The sequence below is a fragment of the Stenella coeruleoalba genome (genome assembly GCF_951394435.1).
Source record: "Stenella coeruleoalba genome assembly, chromosome: 15".
In the NCBI taxonomy this organism is placed as follows: Eukaryota; Metazoa; Chordata; class Mammalia; order Artiodactyla; family Delphinidae; genus Stenella; species Stenella coeruleoalba.
In genome coordinates this window covers 73597907-73614845 of record NC_137161.1, presented here as the reverse complement: position 1 = coordinate 73614845, position 16939 = coordinate 73597907, and the positions used below count along the sequence as shown (strand labels likewise).

The following is a 16939-nucleotide window of genomic DNA, read 5'->3' as shown; positions in this document are numbered from 1 at the left end:
GATGTTTTCTAGATTTTTCTATAAGTATGAAAAAGTTGGGAAAAAATCAGAGAGATCAAAACAATTTTCAACAGAACAAACATATTAGCCTTAGAAAGCTCATTAGATTATAAGAAATATATAATTTGTGAAGGGGCTGAAATTGAGGATTAAACTCAGGGGTTGGCATCCTACTCTGCAAAAGGCCAGAGAGTAAATACTTTATGCTTTGTGGGCTACAGTCACTTTCCCAACTATTCAACTCGGCTTGTGTAGCGTGAAAGCAGACATAGACAATATGTAAATAAATAAGTGTAGTGTGTTCTACAAAAATTTTATTTATAAAACAAGTGGCAGGCCAAATTTGGCCTGTAGGCTGTGAAGTGCCAATTGCTGATTTAACTCAAAACATTCTTTCAAAATAAGAGAATTTTAAACAATCTCCAGAAATACATACTAATGACCACACTATGCGCACTGCAGACTTTAAGGTGTTGCTTTTGCTCGTTGTTTTCTTCGAAGTGTATGTGTGTACATATAAATTGTTTTGCTCAAGTGTAGGTACATATACACATATGTGTACACACACACACACACACACACACACACACACACACACTTTCTCTCTCTCTCTCTCTAGCTCGCTCGCTCGCTTGCTCGCTCTCGCTCTTGCTCTCCAAGGGTTAAAAGATTAGTCTCATAACCCCTGGTTGTGAATTCAAATTTCACTGTAAGCTCAGACCTAATTTATTCCTCCTTTCTGTAAACTCACTGTAAACTCTATAATATAGTTAATCCTTCCTCTCTCCCTCCCTCCTTCTCTTCCCTCCTTCCCTCTCTCCCTTCCTTCCCTCCCTTCCCTCTTCCTTCTTGCCATCCTCTTTCCAAGTGTGCTCAAGTGCACAGAATTGGATTATTCATAATCCTCAGTTCATGACAAATTTTCATTATTGGTCCATGCTTGGCCTGCTGTTATTTGTTATGCAATTCATTATTTTTATTAATAGACAAAGCATTCCCCCTTGAGAAACAATGACTTGATAGTTTCACATGCAGAGAAAACACAACTCCAGCCAGATATGATAATGTAGGAAGGAATCTAGATTTTGAAATTTACATCTTTAATCCCATTGGGCTCTTGTGGCCCACTAGAGACTCATTATCTCTAAAACACAAATATGAAACAGCTGATAACATGTATGTTTACATATTCTCATTTGTCTTAAAATATTTTGGCAGCTTTGCAAGTCTCAGACTGGGCTCCTGAAGCATTCAATAATCTTGTGCTAGAATCAACAGAGAAATGTTATTAATACTATACTCCCTATATCAAGAAGAAAAAATATTAATCAGCTCAGAAGCATGATCTGCTCCTCCAATAATGTTTTTTAAAAAAAGTGTATTGACTTTTGGGTGAAGTTGGACATGATGGATTGGAATGTAAATTGAATTGTGAACATGTAACTATAGGAACCTCTACAGAAAGGAGTATAAATATAGCAATTATAGCATTAGGACTTTGATTTCCTGGGGAGAAAAGTTGAGCATGCAGAATGATTAAGAAATCACATCATTTTACTATGGGACACTTATCAGGCAAGAATGCTAAGTCATTTCTATTCAAAGGTAAATGTAATGAACATAGTTTGCAGAAACAATGAAGGATAGTTCATACATACAAGTACAGTCAATAATAATTTCATCAATTTCCTTCACTGGGGTGCTTTTTCCTTCTTTTCTCAAACTAGGGAACTTTTAGTTATCCTTTAAACATGAGAATCCAGTAGTGCCATTTCTGTGTCCACATGGCATCCCAAATACCCTACTTTTATGGCAGTTATCACGTTGAATTATAGTTAATTACAGATCTATTTTCAGCATACTTCTTAAGGAGAAGGATAAACCCTTAATCATCTGTATATCCTGGATCCAGGGATGAATAGATAAAAAAGAAATATAAAAAAAAGAAATAGGGCTTCCCTGGTGGCGCAGTGGTTGAGAGTCCGCCTGCCGATGCAGGGGATGTGGGTTCGCGCCCCGGTCTGGGAAGATCCCACATGCTGCGGAGCAGCTGGGCCCGTGAGCCATGGCCGCTGAGCCTGCGTGTCCGGAGCCTGTGCTCCGCAACCGGAGAGGCCACAACAGTGAGAGGCCCGTGTACAGCAAAAAAAAAAAAAAAAAAAAAAAAAAAGAAATAAATGAAGAGATCCTTTCATAGTGGTCTCCATTTTTACAGATGATGGACTGAGAACAGTTTCTGAGGCCAACTTACAGTATACATTGAGCAGAGAAGCAGAAGAAGCAACTCCATCTGGCCCTCCCTGATTTGAACCTGCTGACCCTTCAGGGCTACAGATACATTACCTTATAGAATACTGTTATTCATTCTATTCAGTTCTACTGTTGGAAATAAAAGGATTCAAGAATTTTAAATTATTTTTTGATTAGAAATTACATAGCTTTTTGAAAAAGTGTTCCCTTTTGCTTAATTGCACTTTGAAATGTTCATGAAGGAACCAATTGGTGCCAAGTAGCCAAAAAAAAAAAAGCATGCTGCAGATACAAGTGCTTTGCCTTATTTTCTTTTTTAAAAATCGGGGGCTTCCCTGGTAGTGTAGTGGTTAAGAATCCGCCTGCCAATGCAGGGGACATGGGTTCGAGCCCTCGTCCGGGAATATCCATGCCGCAGAGCAACTAAGCCCGTGCGCCACAACTACTGAGGCTGCATGCCACAACTACTGAAGCCTGCGCACCTAGAGCCTGTGCTCCGTAACAAGAGGCCATCGCAATGAGAAGCCCGCGTACCGCAATGAAGACTCAACGCAGCCATAAATAAATAAATAAATGAATAAAATGGACACAATGAGAAAAGGAAAGCAAGGCTAGAACAATCATATTCTGTGTAGAGAAGCAGACCTGTAAAGAAAAGGGGAGGCTAAGAACAAGGAAGTATGTCACACCTTCACTCTGTTAAGATATTTAGTTTAACTAGATTGAAGAGCTCAAAATCAGTACTGGGGCAGAAGGAAAGCGTTCAAAGTTTCCTTAAAGCATAAAGTAAAATCTGATTTACTTAACAGAGATTGGTAAGTGTTGAAATCAGTGAAAAGGAGACCAAACCCTGTGTGTGCATGTATTTCTCCCGCTGTACATCTCCACATAGCAGTAGTTTTACTCTCTGTGGCTGCCCAGGATTTGAATCCCCTTCCTACATTTAGGAAATGCCTCTCCTCATAAGTCTCGGGAGGAGACAAATCTTGTCTCCTGTATCAAAACTGCAAACAACACATACATGCCCTGCTTCATATCTCCTTCTATATAATTAATAATAATTATAATAATTGTTAAAGGTGATTTTTTTCATTATTTTTTTTAAATTCAGGGCTACATGCTTGGTCAAATTTTCATCTGGTGCTGATCCCTTTTTGCCTTATTATTCATTTTTGAAAGAGAAGAGTTGTTCATATGTCAAATATTTATAAGAGGTTCACATTGGGGAAGGCCCAGGGCTACATTCTAGGTTAGTAGGAATTCTCTTTATGATACAGATTGTGTGTGAGAATTGGGTTTTTTACCTTTACTTTTCTACAACTAACAAAGATCCACACTGCAAAGCTGCTTTCATTGCTAAAACTCTCCTTCAACCGACTTTACAACAGCATTATACAAATATGGTTTAAAAGGTCTGTGTTTAGTCCCCATCTTCCCTGTTTTGTGATATTTCATGCCAAACCCTGTCTAGGGAAGCTATTGGAACTTGGCTGTGTACTGTTCTTGTTACAGACTGTTGATTTTTACCCACAGACGCTGTCACTTCTGTCCCTGACTTTTCAGGTTAAATAAATTGGTTTCCAGCGCCAGTTAAAAAAAAAAAGACTGTTGGGGGCTTCCCTGGTGGCGCAGTGGTTGAGAGTCCGCCTGCCGATGCAGGGGACACGGGTTCGTGCCCCGGTCCGGGAAGATCCCACATGCCGCGGAGCGGCTGGGTCCGTGAGCCATGGCCGCTGAGCCTGCACGTCCGGAGCCTGTGCTCCGCAACGGGAGAGGCCACAACAGTGAGAGGCCCGCGTAACGCGGAAAAAAAAAAAAAAAAAAAAAAAAAGACTGTTGGTTTTGCCCTCAGTGCTTGCCAATTCTGTAGAAACCTGTGTTCTTGCCTAAAAGCATCCACATTGGGTGTCCCCCTCACCTTTCCTCGACCTTCACTGCATTGGTTGATCATTCCTTAATGTCTTCTCTCAACAATCCCTCTTATTTTTGTTTTCTCTTCACTGTATTTGTCTACTCTTCCTCAGTGTCTTGTGGTTTGGGGCTGTGGATTTCTCCAAGTGTCAAACATAGAATTTATGTCTCTATTTCTTGTTATGGTTATTGCGTTTAGATGATTTCCAAGATAAGAAGAAAACGACTATCTTTTACTCTGGCATTTAAAAACTGAAATTCAGATATCTTTTCCCCTCCTGATTTTAAGTACAATTTAATTAAAGTATAACATATAAAGGAAAATGTGCAAATTGTGGCTGAACTGCTCAATGAAATTTTACAGAATGAACATAGATTGAGAAATAGAACATGACCCAGCAGCCTCTCTTGTGCCTCCTTCTAGTCAAAAAGTTATATCTCCTCCAATAAGAGTAACTTTGAACTTTATAGAAATAAAATCATGGCCCAGCCCCGATAATCTGATTTTTTTCTATGAATTTGCCTATTCTGTGCATCTCATATAAGTAGAGTATTATACACTATTTATCCTTTTGTGTCTAGCTTATTTCACTTAGTGGAATGTTTTCAATTTTCATCCAAGTTGAAGCATGTACCAGAATTTCATTCTTCTAAAGGCTGAACAATATTTCATTGTGTGGATATCACCTGTTTATCCATTCATCCATCAGTGGACATTTGGGTTTTTTCCACCATTTGGCTATTGTGAATAATGCTGCCATGAACACAGGTGTACAAAAATCTGTTTGAGTCCTTGCTTTCAATCCTTTTGGGTATATACCTAGAAGCAGAATGCTGGGTCATGTGGTAATTCTATGTTTAACTTTTTGAGGAGCTGTCAGAAAGTGGCTGCGTCAGTTTACATTCCCAGCAGCAATGCATGGGGGTTCCAATTTCTCCACATCCTCACGAACACTTGTAATTTCCTTTCCTTGCTTTTTAAAATAGTAGCTGTCCCAGTGGGCATGAAGAGGTATATCTCACTGTGATTTTGCTTTGCATTTCCCTAATGACTAGTGATACTGAGCACTGTATTGTACACTATGATGTTTTGCCATCATTAAAAAGCAAACCAAAACAAAACCTTTCTGGTTAGAGACTGCCCCTCCAGGACTAGCCAATTCTTAGAGATAGAAAAGGGCCTCACCTGAAGGATATTTTTGTTATACAAATTAATCAATAATCCAGGGCCAAACTTCCTCTATCTGTCCCCTATACCACAGTAGACAATATTCCTTTGCCTTAATCATCCCAAGTCAAGTACCAGGTAAGTAGGGACCATCCCTATAGCCCACAGCCCACCAAAATCACTAAAAATAGCCAGTCTTAAACTGTTCACCCTGCCCTGTCTTGCCATTTCCTTGGAAATCTCAATTAAGTTTCTGACTTAAACCTTCCCCTTGTTCCTGTCTTCTGCCTCCTGACCACCCTGGCGGCTTTCTCATGTAGCCCTGCATGGGCTCCTCTCTCTAGGACCTGTGAGTACCAGAAACTTTGTATTCCCGAGTCTCTCCTCTGATTCTTGTAGCCACACCTGACTGACCATCTAATAAAAGAATATAAGACCAGCATCTTTTCATATGCTTATTGGCCATCTGTATATCTATTCAAGGCCTTTGTCCATTTGATGTTTAACTTTTTGAGGAACTACCAGACTGTTTTCCAAAGTGACTGCACCATTTTACGTTCCCACCAGCATTGTATTAGGGTTCTAATTTCTCCACATCCTTGGAAACATATTATTATATTTTTTCTTTTGTTTTTATTGTGGTAAAATATACTTAACATAAAATACATGTTAAGTACATTTTAACCATATTCAAGTGTACAGTTCAGTGGCATTAAGTGCATTCACACTGTTGTGCAACCACCACCATTATCCATTTCTAGAACTTGTTTTTCATCCCTTACTGAAAGTCTGCATTCATTAAATAATAACTTCTAATTCCCTCCTTCCACCAGCTCCTGATAACCACTGTTCTACTTTCTGTCTTTGTATATTTGACTATTCCAGGCAACTAAAATGAGTCGTATCACATAACATTTGTCTTTTTGTATCTGGCTATTTCACTTAGCATAATGCCTCCAAGGTTCATCGATGTGGTAGCATGTATCAGAACTTCATTCCATTTTAAGGAATTTCATTCCACTGTATGTATATACTACATTTTGTTTATGTATTCATCTATTGATGGACCATGTGTTGCTGTTTCCACTTTTTGGCTATTGTGAATAATGCTATGAACGTTGGTGTAAAATTATCTGAGTCCCTGCTTTCATTTCTTTTGTGTTTATACTCACAAGTGGAATTGCTGGATCATATTTTAGTATTTTGAGGAACTACCATACTGTTTTCTGTATATTTTTATTATAGACATCCTAGTGTGCATGAAGTAATATCTGATTGTGGCGGGGGCGGGGGGTTTGGGGGGTGTTTTTTTGGCCACACTGCACAGCATGCGGGATCTTAGTTCCCCGACCAGGGATTGAACCCAGGCCCTTAGCAGTGAAAGCGCAGAGTCCCAACCACTGGACTGCCAGGAAATTCCCCTGATTGTGGTTTGCATTTGTATCTCTCTAATGGCTAATGATGTTAAGCATATTGGCTACTTCTACAGCAGCAACCCACTTAATAAAGGCACATATAAATTAAAGTAAATGGATGGAGAATATATACTATGCTAACACTAATCAAAAGAAAGCATGAGTAGCTATATTAATTTCAGACAGAGTAAACTTCAAAGCAAGGGAAGTTATTAGGGATAAAAAAGGGCAACACATAATGAGAAAGGAGTCAATTCTCCAAGAAGACATAGCAATCCTTAATATGCATGTGCCTATCAACAGAGCATTAAACTACATGAGGCAAAAACTGATAAAACTGCAAGGAGAAATAGATGAATCCACTATCATAGCTGAAGACTTCACACCACTCTATCAGAAATGGACAGATCTAGTAGGCAGAAAATCAGTAAGGACATAGTTGAACTCAACATCATTAATCAATTGGATATAAATTGACATCTAACGACTACTTCATCTAACAACAGCAGAATACACTTCTCAAGCTCACATGTAAAATTTACCAAGATAGACCACAATCTGGTCCATAAGACACACCTTCCCAATAGAGTGAAATGCAACTAACAGAGTAGCCATATCAAACACAGTTTTTAGGTCTTTATTTTAAAAGTATACTGACTCAAGTGGAGTGAGGAAAGCAGCGATGTAAGGGCAGAATTAGGAAGCCATTCACGTAGGAGTGTGGGATGTTGTAATCCCAGCAGGGTAAAGAGATCTTTCTAGCGGGGTCACAGAAACAATCTGGCACAAAGTGATGGATTCTGAGTGTGAATCCATGTGAGGGAGTATACTGGCAAGGAGTCAGAGCCTGGGTGGGGTGACAGGTCACAGAGGGGTAGCCCAACATAACACAGTATATCAGAGCCAGAGAGGAGTGAGTAGAGCATTTCCACAGGTAAAGGGGCAGCAGAGATGAGAAATTTATTACATATGTAGAGACTGAGCAAAAAACTAAATATATTAAAGATAGTGGGAGCCAGGTTTCTCACTACTAGTCAAGGGCATTATTATTAAGGACACAAATACTAAAAGAAAGCTAGAAAGAACTCTGATGTTGTATTGGAATTAAAGTATGGGTATAAATTTAAAGTTTGCAACATATATAGACAGACACAGAAATAAATACAGATGTAAAATATGTGTGTGTGTGTACTCTCTAGCTCTGCCCAATGAGAGAGTCTAGGGTTAGTAATACCCCACCTGCAATGAGCACACTTGGCATCCTGATCTTTGGTTCATAATACCATTCTCCAGACAACAGAACCAGGGCTAAGACAAACTACCAAATAAGCCGAGAACATCTGGTGATGCCAGAAAGTAAGAAAGTGTTCAAAGGCAGATGGGGCCATGTCTAAAGGACACAGCGGCCAGCTTGGAAGGGCTCCCACCAAACAGATTTTGGACAACTTGAGCATCAAAATAATGGTGTTAACTCTTTGAGTAAAATAGGACACTGTGAGTTTACAGTGATATAAATAAATACTTTGAAAGTTTGTTGAAGAAGAGGATATTTACATAGTCTCAAAGAACCTCCTCAAAAAATACTAATTAATTGTAAAGAAAAAGAGTCACCACAGAGAATAATTCTGGCGATCAAATTACCATAAATATTAATAAATTATCAAATTGATTATCATCAGTATTAGACAAACTGAAACTGTGTGCCACCTGATAAGATGCAATGGGTAGAATACAGCATCATTTCTGAGATATTCCTGCCAAAAATGAATAACCTGAATAGAATTAAGAAACATCAGACAAATGCAAACTGAGGGAATTTCTACAAAATAACCAGCCTATACTCTAAAAGTGTCAATATTACAAAAGTCAAGAGAAGACTAAGGAACTCTTCCAAAGAGAAAGAGACTGAAGAGACATAATAACTAATAATATAATAACTACATGCAACATGACTCTGACGGCTATAATTTTCTATAAAGGTGACCGTGACCTGGATACTTTCCTAAAATAAATGATGTTAGGACAAGTGGCAAAACTTGAATGGTGTCTGATGATTGACAGGAGTAAACACAAGGTGTTAATCTATCAGTTATGATGGTTGTATTGTGGCTTTATAAGTGAATGTCCTGTTTATAGGAAATACAAACTAAAGTATACAGAAGTGATGGGGGCATTGAGTCAGCAACCTACTACTCTTATATGGTTCAGGCAAACAAAAAGCTCTCTGTGCTGTCCTTGAAACTTTTCTTTTAGTTTGGTGTTGTTTCAAAATAAAAGTGAAATTAAAACAAATCAACCACCATTTTAACATTCCCCAAAATAAACACTACCAGACTATCAAGAATGTACTTCCCTTTCCAACAATGGTAGACCAAGATGTTTTTAGTTATCCTTACACTAAGAACAACCAGAAAAGCAGGACAAAATATAGAAGCCAACTAACAAACAACAAGCTGTCTTAAGGTACTAGAGACTCAGTAAGCTTAGTAAGAAATTGCAAGGCAAAGACTGGGAAAGAAGGAAAACCTAGAAAGGCAGTCCTGGCTCTTGGGGCTACTCATTCTGAAATTAGTGGCTGACAGGATGAGAAGCTGAGCAAAACTTCTGACATACTTATGACTTTGAAGTGGGAAGGGATGAAAATTGAAATGTAGGACCCACTAAAACAGAAGCAAATACCCCAGGCTTTTGTTGGGACTCCAAGGGACTACACACTAAAGATAAACTGGAAACAGACAAACCTTTATAGAGACTTCAGCACAGCTTCAAATATTTCCACACTGGATTAAATTGATCTCAAAGTGTTAGTACCCTCAGCCTAACTGCCTACCAGAAACATAAATAAATCCTCTCTAAAGGAAGACACCATCCAAGATTTCAAATTGGCTCTATAGATTTTCAAATAAATATGTCCAGTTTTTAAAAAATATACACATATAGGAGAAGAGTGATGTAACTCGATACCAAGAAGAAAAATAGGCAAAAGAAACAGACCCACAGAAGACCCAAGTAATGGGGTACTCAAACACAGATATTTAATTTAATAACTATAATTAAGATGTTTAAGAAACTCAGAAGTATGATTGAGAATTTCAGCAGACAACTATGAAAAGGAACTAGATGTAAATTCTATAAAAATATTTTAAAAACTGAAGCTAGGGGAATTCCCTGGCAATCCAGTGGTTAAGACTCCATGTTTCCACTGCAGGTGGCATGGGTTTGATCCCTGGTCAGGGAACTAAGATCCCACATGTCGTGAGGTGTAGTCAAAAAAAAAAAAGAATCTAGGAACTCAGAGGAGGGGTTTCATAGATATTACATATGATTGAGTAGAAAATTAATGAACTAGAAGATAGGGTAGAAGAAAATATCTAAGCTGAAGCACAGAAAGTCAAAAAGAAGGAAAATAAAAGAACATAAGAGACATAAATTATGTTGAAAAGTTCTAACATATGTGTTATTTCAATGTTAGAAGAAAAGAGTAAGTAGGGCAGGAGCAATATCTAAAGATATGATAGCTGAGAATTACCCAGAACTGTTAAGAGACAAGATGGAAGTTAGATACAATGAAATAACTTTAATTACTGAAAGAAAATAAACGTGTGTAATTCTAGAATTAGTGTAAGTATGCTTTTCAAGTAAAAAGATAAAGAAAAGATATTTTCAAACAAACAAAAACAGGAAGAATTTGTCATCTACTGACTCACAGAAAAGAAAAAAGTAAAGGGGGTTCTTTGGGAAGAAGGAAAATGATCACAGATGGAGGCAGAAAGTTTCAGGAAGATGCAGTAGAAAGGGTAAATATGTGGATAAAGTTAAAAGAATATTGGGAATTCCCTGGTGGTCCAGTTGTTAGGACTCCGCACTTTCACTGCTGAGGGTACGGGTTCGATCCCTGGTCGGGGAACTAAGATCCCACAAGCCACGCAGCATGCCAAAAAAGAAGAAACAAATACAAAACAAAGAACAATAAAAGAATATGGACTTGATAATACAAAAATAAAAATATATTATGGAAACACACACACGCACACACAGAGGCATATCTCAGACATATTGCAGGTTCAGTTCCAGACCGCCAAAATAAAGCAAATATTGCAATAAAACAAATCACAGAAATTTTTTGGTTTCCTAGTGATATAAAAGTTATGTGTATACTATACTATAGTCTCCTAAGTGTGCAACCACATTATGTCTAAAAAAAAATGTACATACTTTAATTAAAAAATATTTTATTGCTTAAAGATGCTAACCATCATATGAGCCTTCAGCAAGTCACAATCTTTTTGCTGGTGGAGGGTTTGAAATATTGCAAGAATTACCAAAATGTGACACAGAGACATGAACTGAGCAAACACTGCTGGAAAAATGGTGCTGATAGACTTGCTAGCTGCAGGGTTGGCACGAACCTTCAATTTATGAAAAAGACAGTATTTGCAAAAGCACAATAAAATGAGGTACGCCTATATATGATATTAAAATATAAACCAAAATTTGCACAAAAGGTTGGAGGGGATATTAAAATACTAAAGTGTGCCAAGGTCCTTAAATAGGAAAGTAGTAAAATACTACTTAACTTAATTAGTTAAGATTTAATCAGCCAAAAAGGTATGTTTAATCTCTAGGGTAACCCTGAGAAAAACAGTAAAAAAAGATATGTATAATTTATAAGCTAATGGAATTAAAAATGAAATTAAAAAGAATTAGTGAACCCAAAAGGTGTCCAAAAAGGAGAGAAAAGGGAACATATAACAGGCAGCATAAATACAGAGGAGATAGAAAAATGGCAGATTAAAATCAAATAAGTATTAATTTAAATTAAATGAAAACAAACCAATTCAAATAAAAGAAAATGTCAGACTGGATATGCTGCTTACAAGAGACACATCTTAAATATAAAAAAAAAGAAGACTGAAAGGAAAAGGACCTAACACGATATACCATGCAAAACAATGCTAGCATATCTATGCTTATATCAGACAAAGCAGACGTTAAGGTAAGAGGAATATTTAGAAATAAAGACATTTCTAAATGGTAATGGGTTAAGTTCACTAGATATATATAACAGTTCTAAATTTGCATATTTTAAATACCCTAGTCTCAAAATATCTAAAGCAAAAACTGACAGACCTAAAAGGATAAATAAATAAAACCACAGTGACAGTAGGAGATTTAATACACTTGTCTAAGTAACTGATAGAACAAGGTGACAAGAAAATTGGTAAGGTTATAGAGATTTTTACAATTAACCACCTTGACCTAATGTCATTACATAGTATCTGTCAGCAAAAACTGCAGAATAAATATTCCTTTCATGTTAATGAAAAAGATTTACTGAAATTTATAATTTGCTAGGGCAAAAGCAAGTATTAATAAAAATAACATAATAGATTCTCTGGTCATAGGAGTATTAAGGTAGAAATTAGTTATAAGAAGACAACTAGAAAATTCCTAGATGCTTGGAAATTGAGAAATACACTTCTAAACAGTAACAAAAAAAATCAAAATGGAAATTGCCAAATATTTTGAAATAAATAGAAAAAAAACACTACACATAAAAACACCTAGAATGCTGATACAGCCTTGCTGTAAGGAAAATCTATAGCCTTAAATGAATATTTAAGGACAGACTAAAGCTTGAGAGACTTCCCTGGTGGTCCCTGGTCGGGGAATTAAGGTCCTGCATGCCGTGTCGTGTGGCCAAAATTTTTTTTAATTTTTAATTTCATTTTTGGCTGCATTGAGTCTTCGTTGCTGCATGCGGGCATTCTCTAGTTGTGGCGAGCGGGGGCTTCTCTTGTTGTGGAATACGGGCTCTAGGCGTGTGGGCTTCAGTAGTTGCAGCATGCGGGCTTCAGTAGTTGTGGCTCCCTGGCTCTAGAGCGCAGGGCTTAGTAGTTGTGGCGCTCAGGATTAGTTGCTCTGAGGCATGTGGGATCTTCCCAGACCAGAGATCGAACCTGTGTCCCCTGCACTGGCAGGTGGATTCTTAACCACTGCGCCACCAGAGAAGTCCTCCCCAAAATTTTAAAAAATAAAAAAAAGAATAAAGTTTGAAACCAATGATCTAAGTATCCATCTCTAGAAGTTAGATTAAGAATGGCAAATTAGGGCTTCCCTGGTGGCGCAGTGGTTGAGAGTCCGCCTGCTGATGCAGGGGATGCGGGTTCGTGTCCCAGTCCGGGAGGATCCCGCATGCCGTGGAGCGGCTGGGCCCGTTAGCCATGGCCGTTGAGCCTGCGCGTCCGGAGCCTGTGCTCCGCAATGGGAGAGGCCACAACAGTGAGGGGCCCACATACCGCAAAAAAAAAAAAAAAAAAAGAATGGCATATTAAACCCAAAAACATGAAAAAGAGGAAATAACAAAGATAAAAGCAGAAATCGGTAAAATAGAAAACACAGATACAGTAGATAAAAATCAACAAAGTCAAAAAGATGATTTTAAAAGACTAAAAAACTTCAAAAACTTCAGGCAAAACTGGTTTAACAAAAAAGAAAGACCATAAAAATAACCAATAGTATAAATGAAACAGGAAACATCATCACAGATAAAAAGGTAATCTAGCAGGCTTCCCTGGTGGTGCAGTGGTTGAGAGTCCGCCTGCCGATGCAGGGGACACGGGTTCGTGCCCCGGTCCGGGAAGATCCTACATGCCGCGGAGCGGCTGGGCCCGTGAGCCATGGCCGCTGAGCCTGCGCGTCCGGAGCCTGTGCTCCGCAACGGGAGAGGCCAATGCCACAACAGTGAGAGGTCCGCGTACCGCAAAAAAAAAAAAAAAGAAGTCCACATGCCGAAACTAAGACCCAATGCAGCCTAAATTAAAAAAAAAGAAAAAAAATATATATATATAGGCAAAGGACTTGAACAGACATTTCTCCAAAGATGATATACAAACGGCCAACAAACATATGGAAAGATGCTCAACATCACTAATCATCAGAGAAATACATATCAAAACCACAATGAGATACCACTCACACCCATTAGTAATCCCATTAGGATTACTATTAAAAAAAAAACAACAGAAAATAACAAGTGTTGACAAGGATGTATAAAAATTAGAACCCTTGTACACTGTTGGTACAATTGTAAAATGGTACATCTGCTATGGAAAACAGCATGTCAGTTCCTCAAAAAATTAAAAATAAGATTACCATATAATCTAGCAATCCCATCTCTGGGTATATATCCAAAATAATTGAAAGCAGGGTCTCAAAGAGATACTTGCACACCCATGTTCACAGCAACACTATTCACAAGGTAGAAGCAACCCAGATATCCATCAATGGATGAATGAATTAACAAAATATGGCATATAAATATAAATGAGTATCATTCAGTTTTCATAAGGAAGGAAATCCTGTCATATGCTACAACATGGATGAACCTTGAGGACATTATGCTAAATGAAATAAACCAGTCATAGAAAGACAAATACTGTAAGATTCCACTTTTATTAGGTACCTAGAGTAGAGTCAAATTCGAGATAGAAAGTGGCCGTCAGGGGCTGAGGGGACAGGAGAAATGGGGAGTTGTTTAATGGGTAGAAAGTTTATGTTGCAGGATTAAAAAGTTCTGGATATTTCTTTCACAACAATATCAATATACTTAATATTACTGAACTGTACAGTTAAAAATACTTAAGATTGTAAATTTTATGCTATGCATTTTTTACCACAATAAAAAAAAATCAATTCCAGGTAGGCTACAGATCGAAATAAGAAAAGTAAAGCAATAAAGCTTTTATAGATAACATAGGAGAATATCTTCATGGCCTTGGATTATGAAAAAGATTTATTAAATGGTATAACAAAACCACTAAACATAAAGAAAAGGATACTACTAGGCATTAAAATTAGGAACTTTTTAAAAATTAGAAACAGGTGTTTTTATTTTTCAAAAAATCACATTAGTTTCTGATTAGCAGCTTAACACTTTTCAGAGGGAATATCAGTTTTAACACCAGGAGAAATTTGGGTAATTGGTATTATATTAGTCAAAATACACAGTAAATAGTAGAGACCCAAATCAAAATAGCTCAAGGAAACAAAAAAGGATATGCTTCCCTCATGTTATCAAGTGTCCTCAAATTTATCATCACAATGATTTCATCCTTAGACAGGCTCTCTCCAAATGGTGAGAAAGATGCCTCCATTAGCTCTAGGTTTACATCATCTTTTGGCTTCCAATCCCAGTAAGAAGAAAGAGAACCCCTTTCCCCCAGCATCTATATCAATCTATGAAAATACTCTGGCCCCCTTGGTTCATATGATCTCCCAGACAATTCACTAAGCCCAGGGATACTGAGTAATCTGATTGGCCAGCCCAAGTCCAGCCACTCCCTGCTCCCCTCATTCCCCTCATCCCCACGACAGGAAAGGCAGGGCTACATGACTGACAGCCCATTTCCAAAGCTTAAAAATGCTGAGCAGACCAAAAAAAGTAATAAATCTTCATTTCATTCTTTCCAGAGACATCTCAGTACAAGGGATCTATACTCAGACATACCTGCAGCCATTCATTAGCTTGAGCATAGGAACTTCTATTCTTTGTTTGTTTGTTTGTTTTTGGCGGTGCCATGCAGCATGCGGACCTTAGTTCCCTGACCGGGGATCGAACCCGTGCCCCCTGCATTGAGAGCATGGAGTCTTAACCACTGGACTGCCAGGGAAGTCCCAGGAACTTCTATTCTTGAAAAGACAGCCTTAATGGAGAGAAAGGCAAGGCAGATAAGTGGGAGAAGGATATGTGAAATACATATAAACTCCACACATGAAAGTATGTAGAGAATTTCTAAAAATCATTAAGGAAAAAGCAAATGATTCAGTAGAAAATTGGGTAAGAGACTTGAAATGGCATTTCATAACATAGTTTAGTGGCAAATAATATAAAGTGTTAGCTCTCATTAGTAATTAAGGAATACAAATTTTAACCGTCATAAAACATCACTATGCTCCTACAAGAAAGACTAAAATTTTAAAAGATTGACCAACAAATATTGACAATGTAGAGTAACTGAAATTCTCATACACCTGCTAGTGATAGAGTATAATCACTCTGGGAAACTCTTTAGCATTAACAGCTAAATTTGTACATACAAATGCCCTCCATACATTCATTCTGTAAGGGAAAAGAATAACTCAGCAGGCCTAAGCTTGCTCAAATGTTGCACATTTCCAAGAAAGGCCTATTTTCAGGACTGGTTCTTGGCTGGCTCCTGGGATCTGAGCTTGGAATGTTCTGTCTATAAGAATGTTTTTCCATGTCTGAGGCCTTGGGCCAGCCTGTACCAGTTTCAGCAGATAGTTTATGTTAGTAATTTATTTACGGTGAACATCTGTTTTTTCTCTGGGGGGGTCTACATGTCTACATGACCAACCCCTAATAAAAACCCTGGATTCAAAAGCTCTGGTGAGCTCCCTGGTTGGCAACAATTCACATGTGTTGTCACACATGTTGCTGGGTGAATGAAGCAAATCCTGTGTGACTCCACTGTGAGGGACATTTGAAAGACAGTACCTGGTTTCCTCCAGAGTTTCCCCCATATGCCTTTTCGCTTTGTAGATTTTACTTTATATCCTTTTGCTATAATCAACTGCAACTGTAAGCATAAGAATTTTGGATTACTGTGAGTGGTCTTCGGAACTCCTAATGTAAATCTTAGGCATATTCTCAACAAAAATGCATACTCATTTTCATCAAAAGACATGTACAAGGATACTGCATATCAACATTAAAACATCCCTAAAACTATAAACAACTCAAATGTCCAAATAGTTGTGTAACTATAGTGTCACATTAAATAACAAAAATGAACTACTGTGAAATGCAACAACATGAAACTCATGAATGTTAAAGGAAAGAAACCAGACACAAAAGAATACTGTCAATACCCTCCAGCTGAAGACTACCAGGAATATAGTTGTAGTTGAACATGGTGAATTCATTACTCATTTAATCAAGGGAAGACACACAACGTGGGAAATGGGGGATGTCTCAGTAAAAGAGTATTAGAAAGTACTTTCATGATTCAGGTTTTGGTTAGGTGATTTTGGGAAGAGTCCAAGGAAACAGGGGTTTGCTCTGGACTGGGTGCTGTCAGCAAGCAGGGATGATTCTATAACTGGGTATCTTAATAAATCTTATCTAAAAGGAAGGAAGACTAGAAGTGAGACTAAAGCTACTTGTAAGAAG

The 16939-nt window shown here is 37.9% G+C and overlaps 1 protein-coding gene across 4 annotated transcripts in view; it reads right to left on the bottom strand.

The window, feature by feature from the left end:
* The window catches only part of TPST1 (tyrosylprotein sulfotransferase 1), a 117948-nt gene that overhangs the window by 18799 nt on the left and 82210 nt on the right, over positions 1-16939 (bottom strand). For 2 of the 4 annotated variants that reach the window (XM_079945704.1, XM_079945705.1), the window contains exon 4: positions 15854-16346. The exons of 1 other annotated variant lie outside the window; for it this stretch is intronic. In XM_079945704.1, coding sequence (XP_079801830.1) covers positions 16104-16346 — 243 coding nt within the window. In that variant the 3' untranslated portion in view covers positions 15854-16103. Of the gene's footprint in view, positions 1-14950; positions 15450-15853; positions 16347-16939 lie in introns of those variants that run through there. One more of the 4 variants, XM_079945706.1, reaches the window with a different exon arrangement.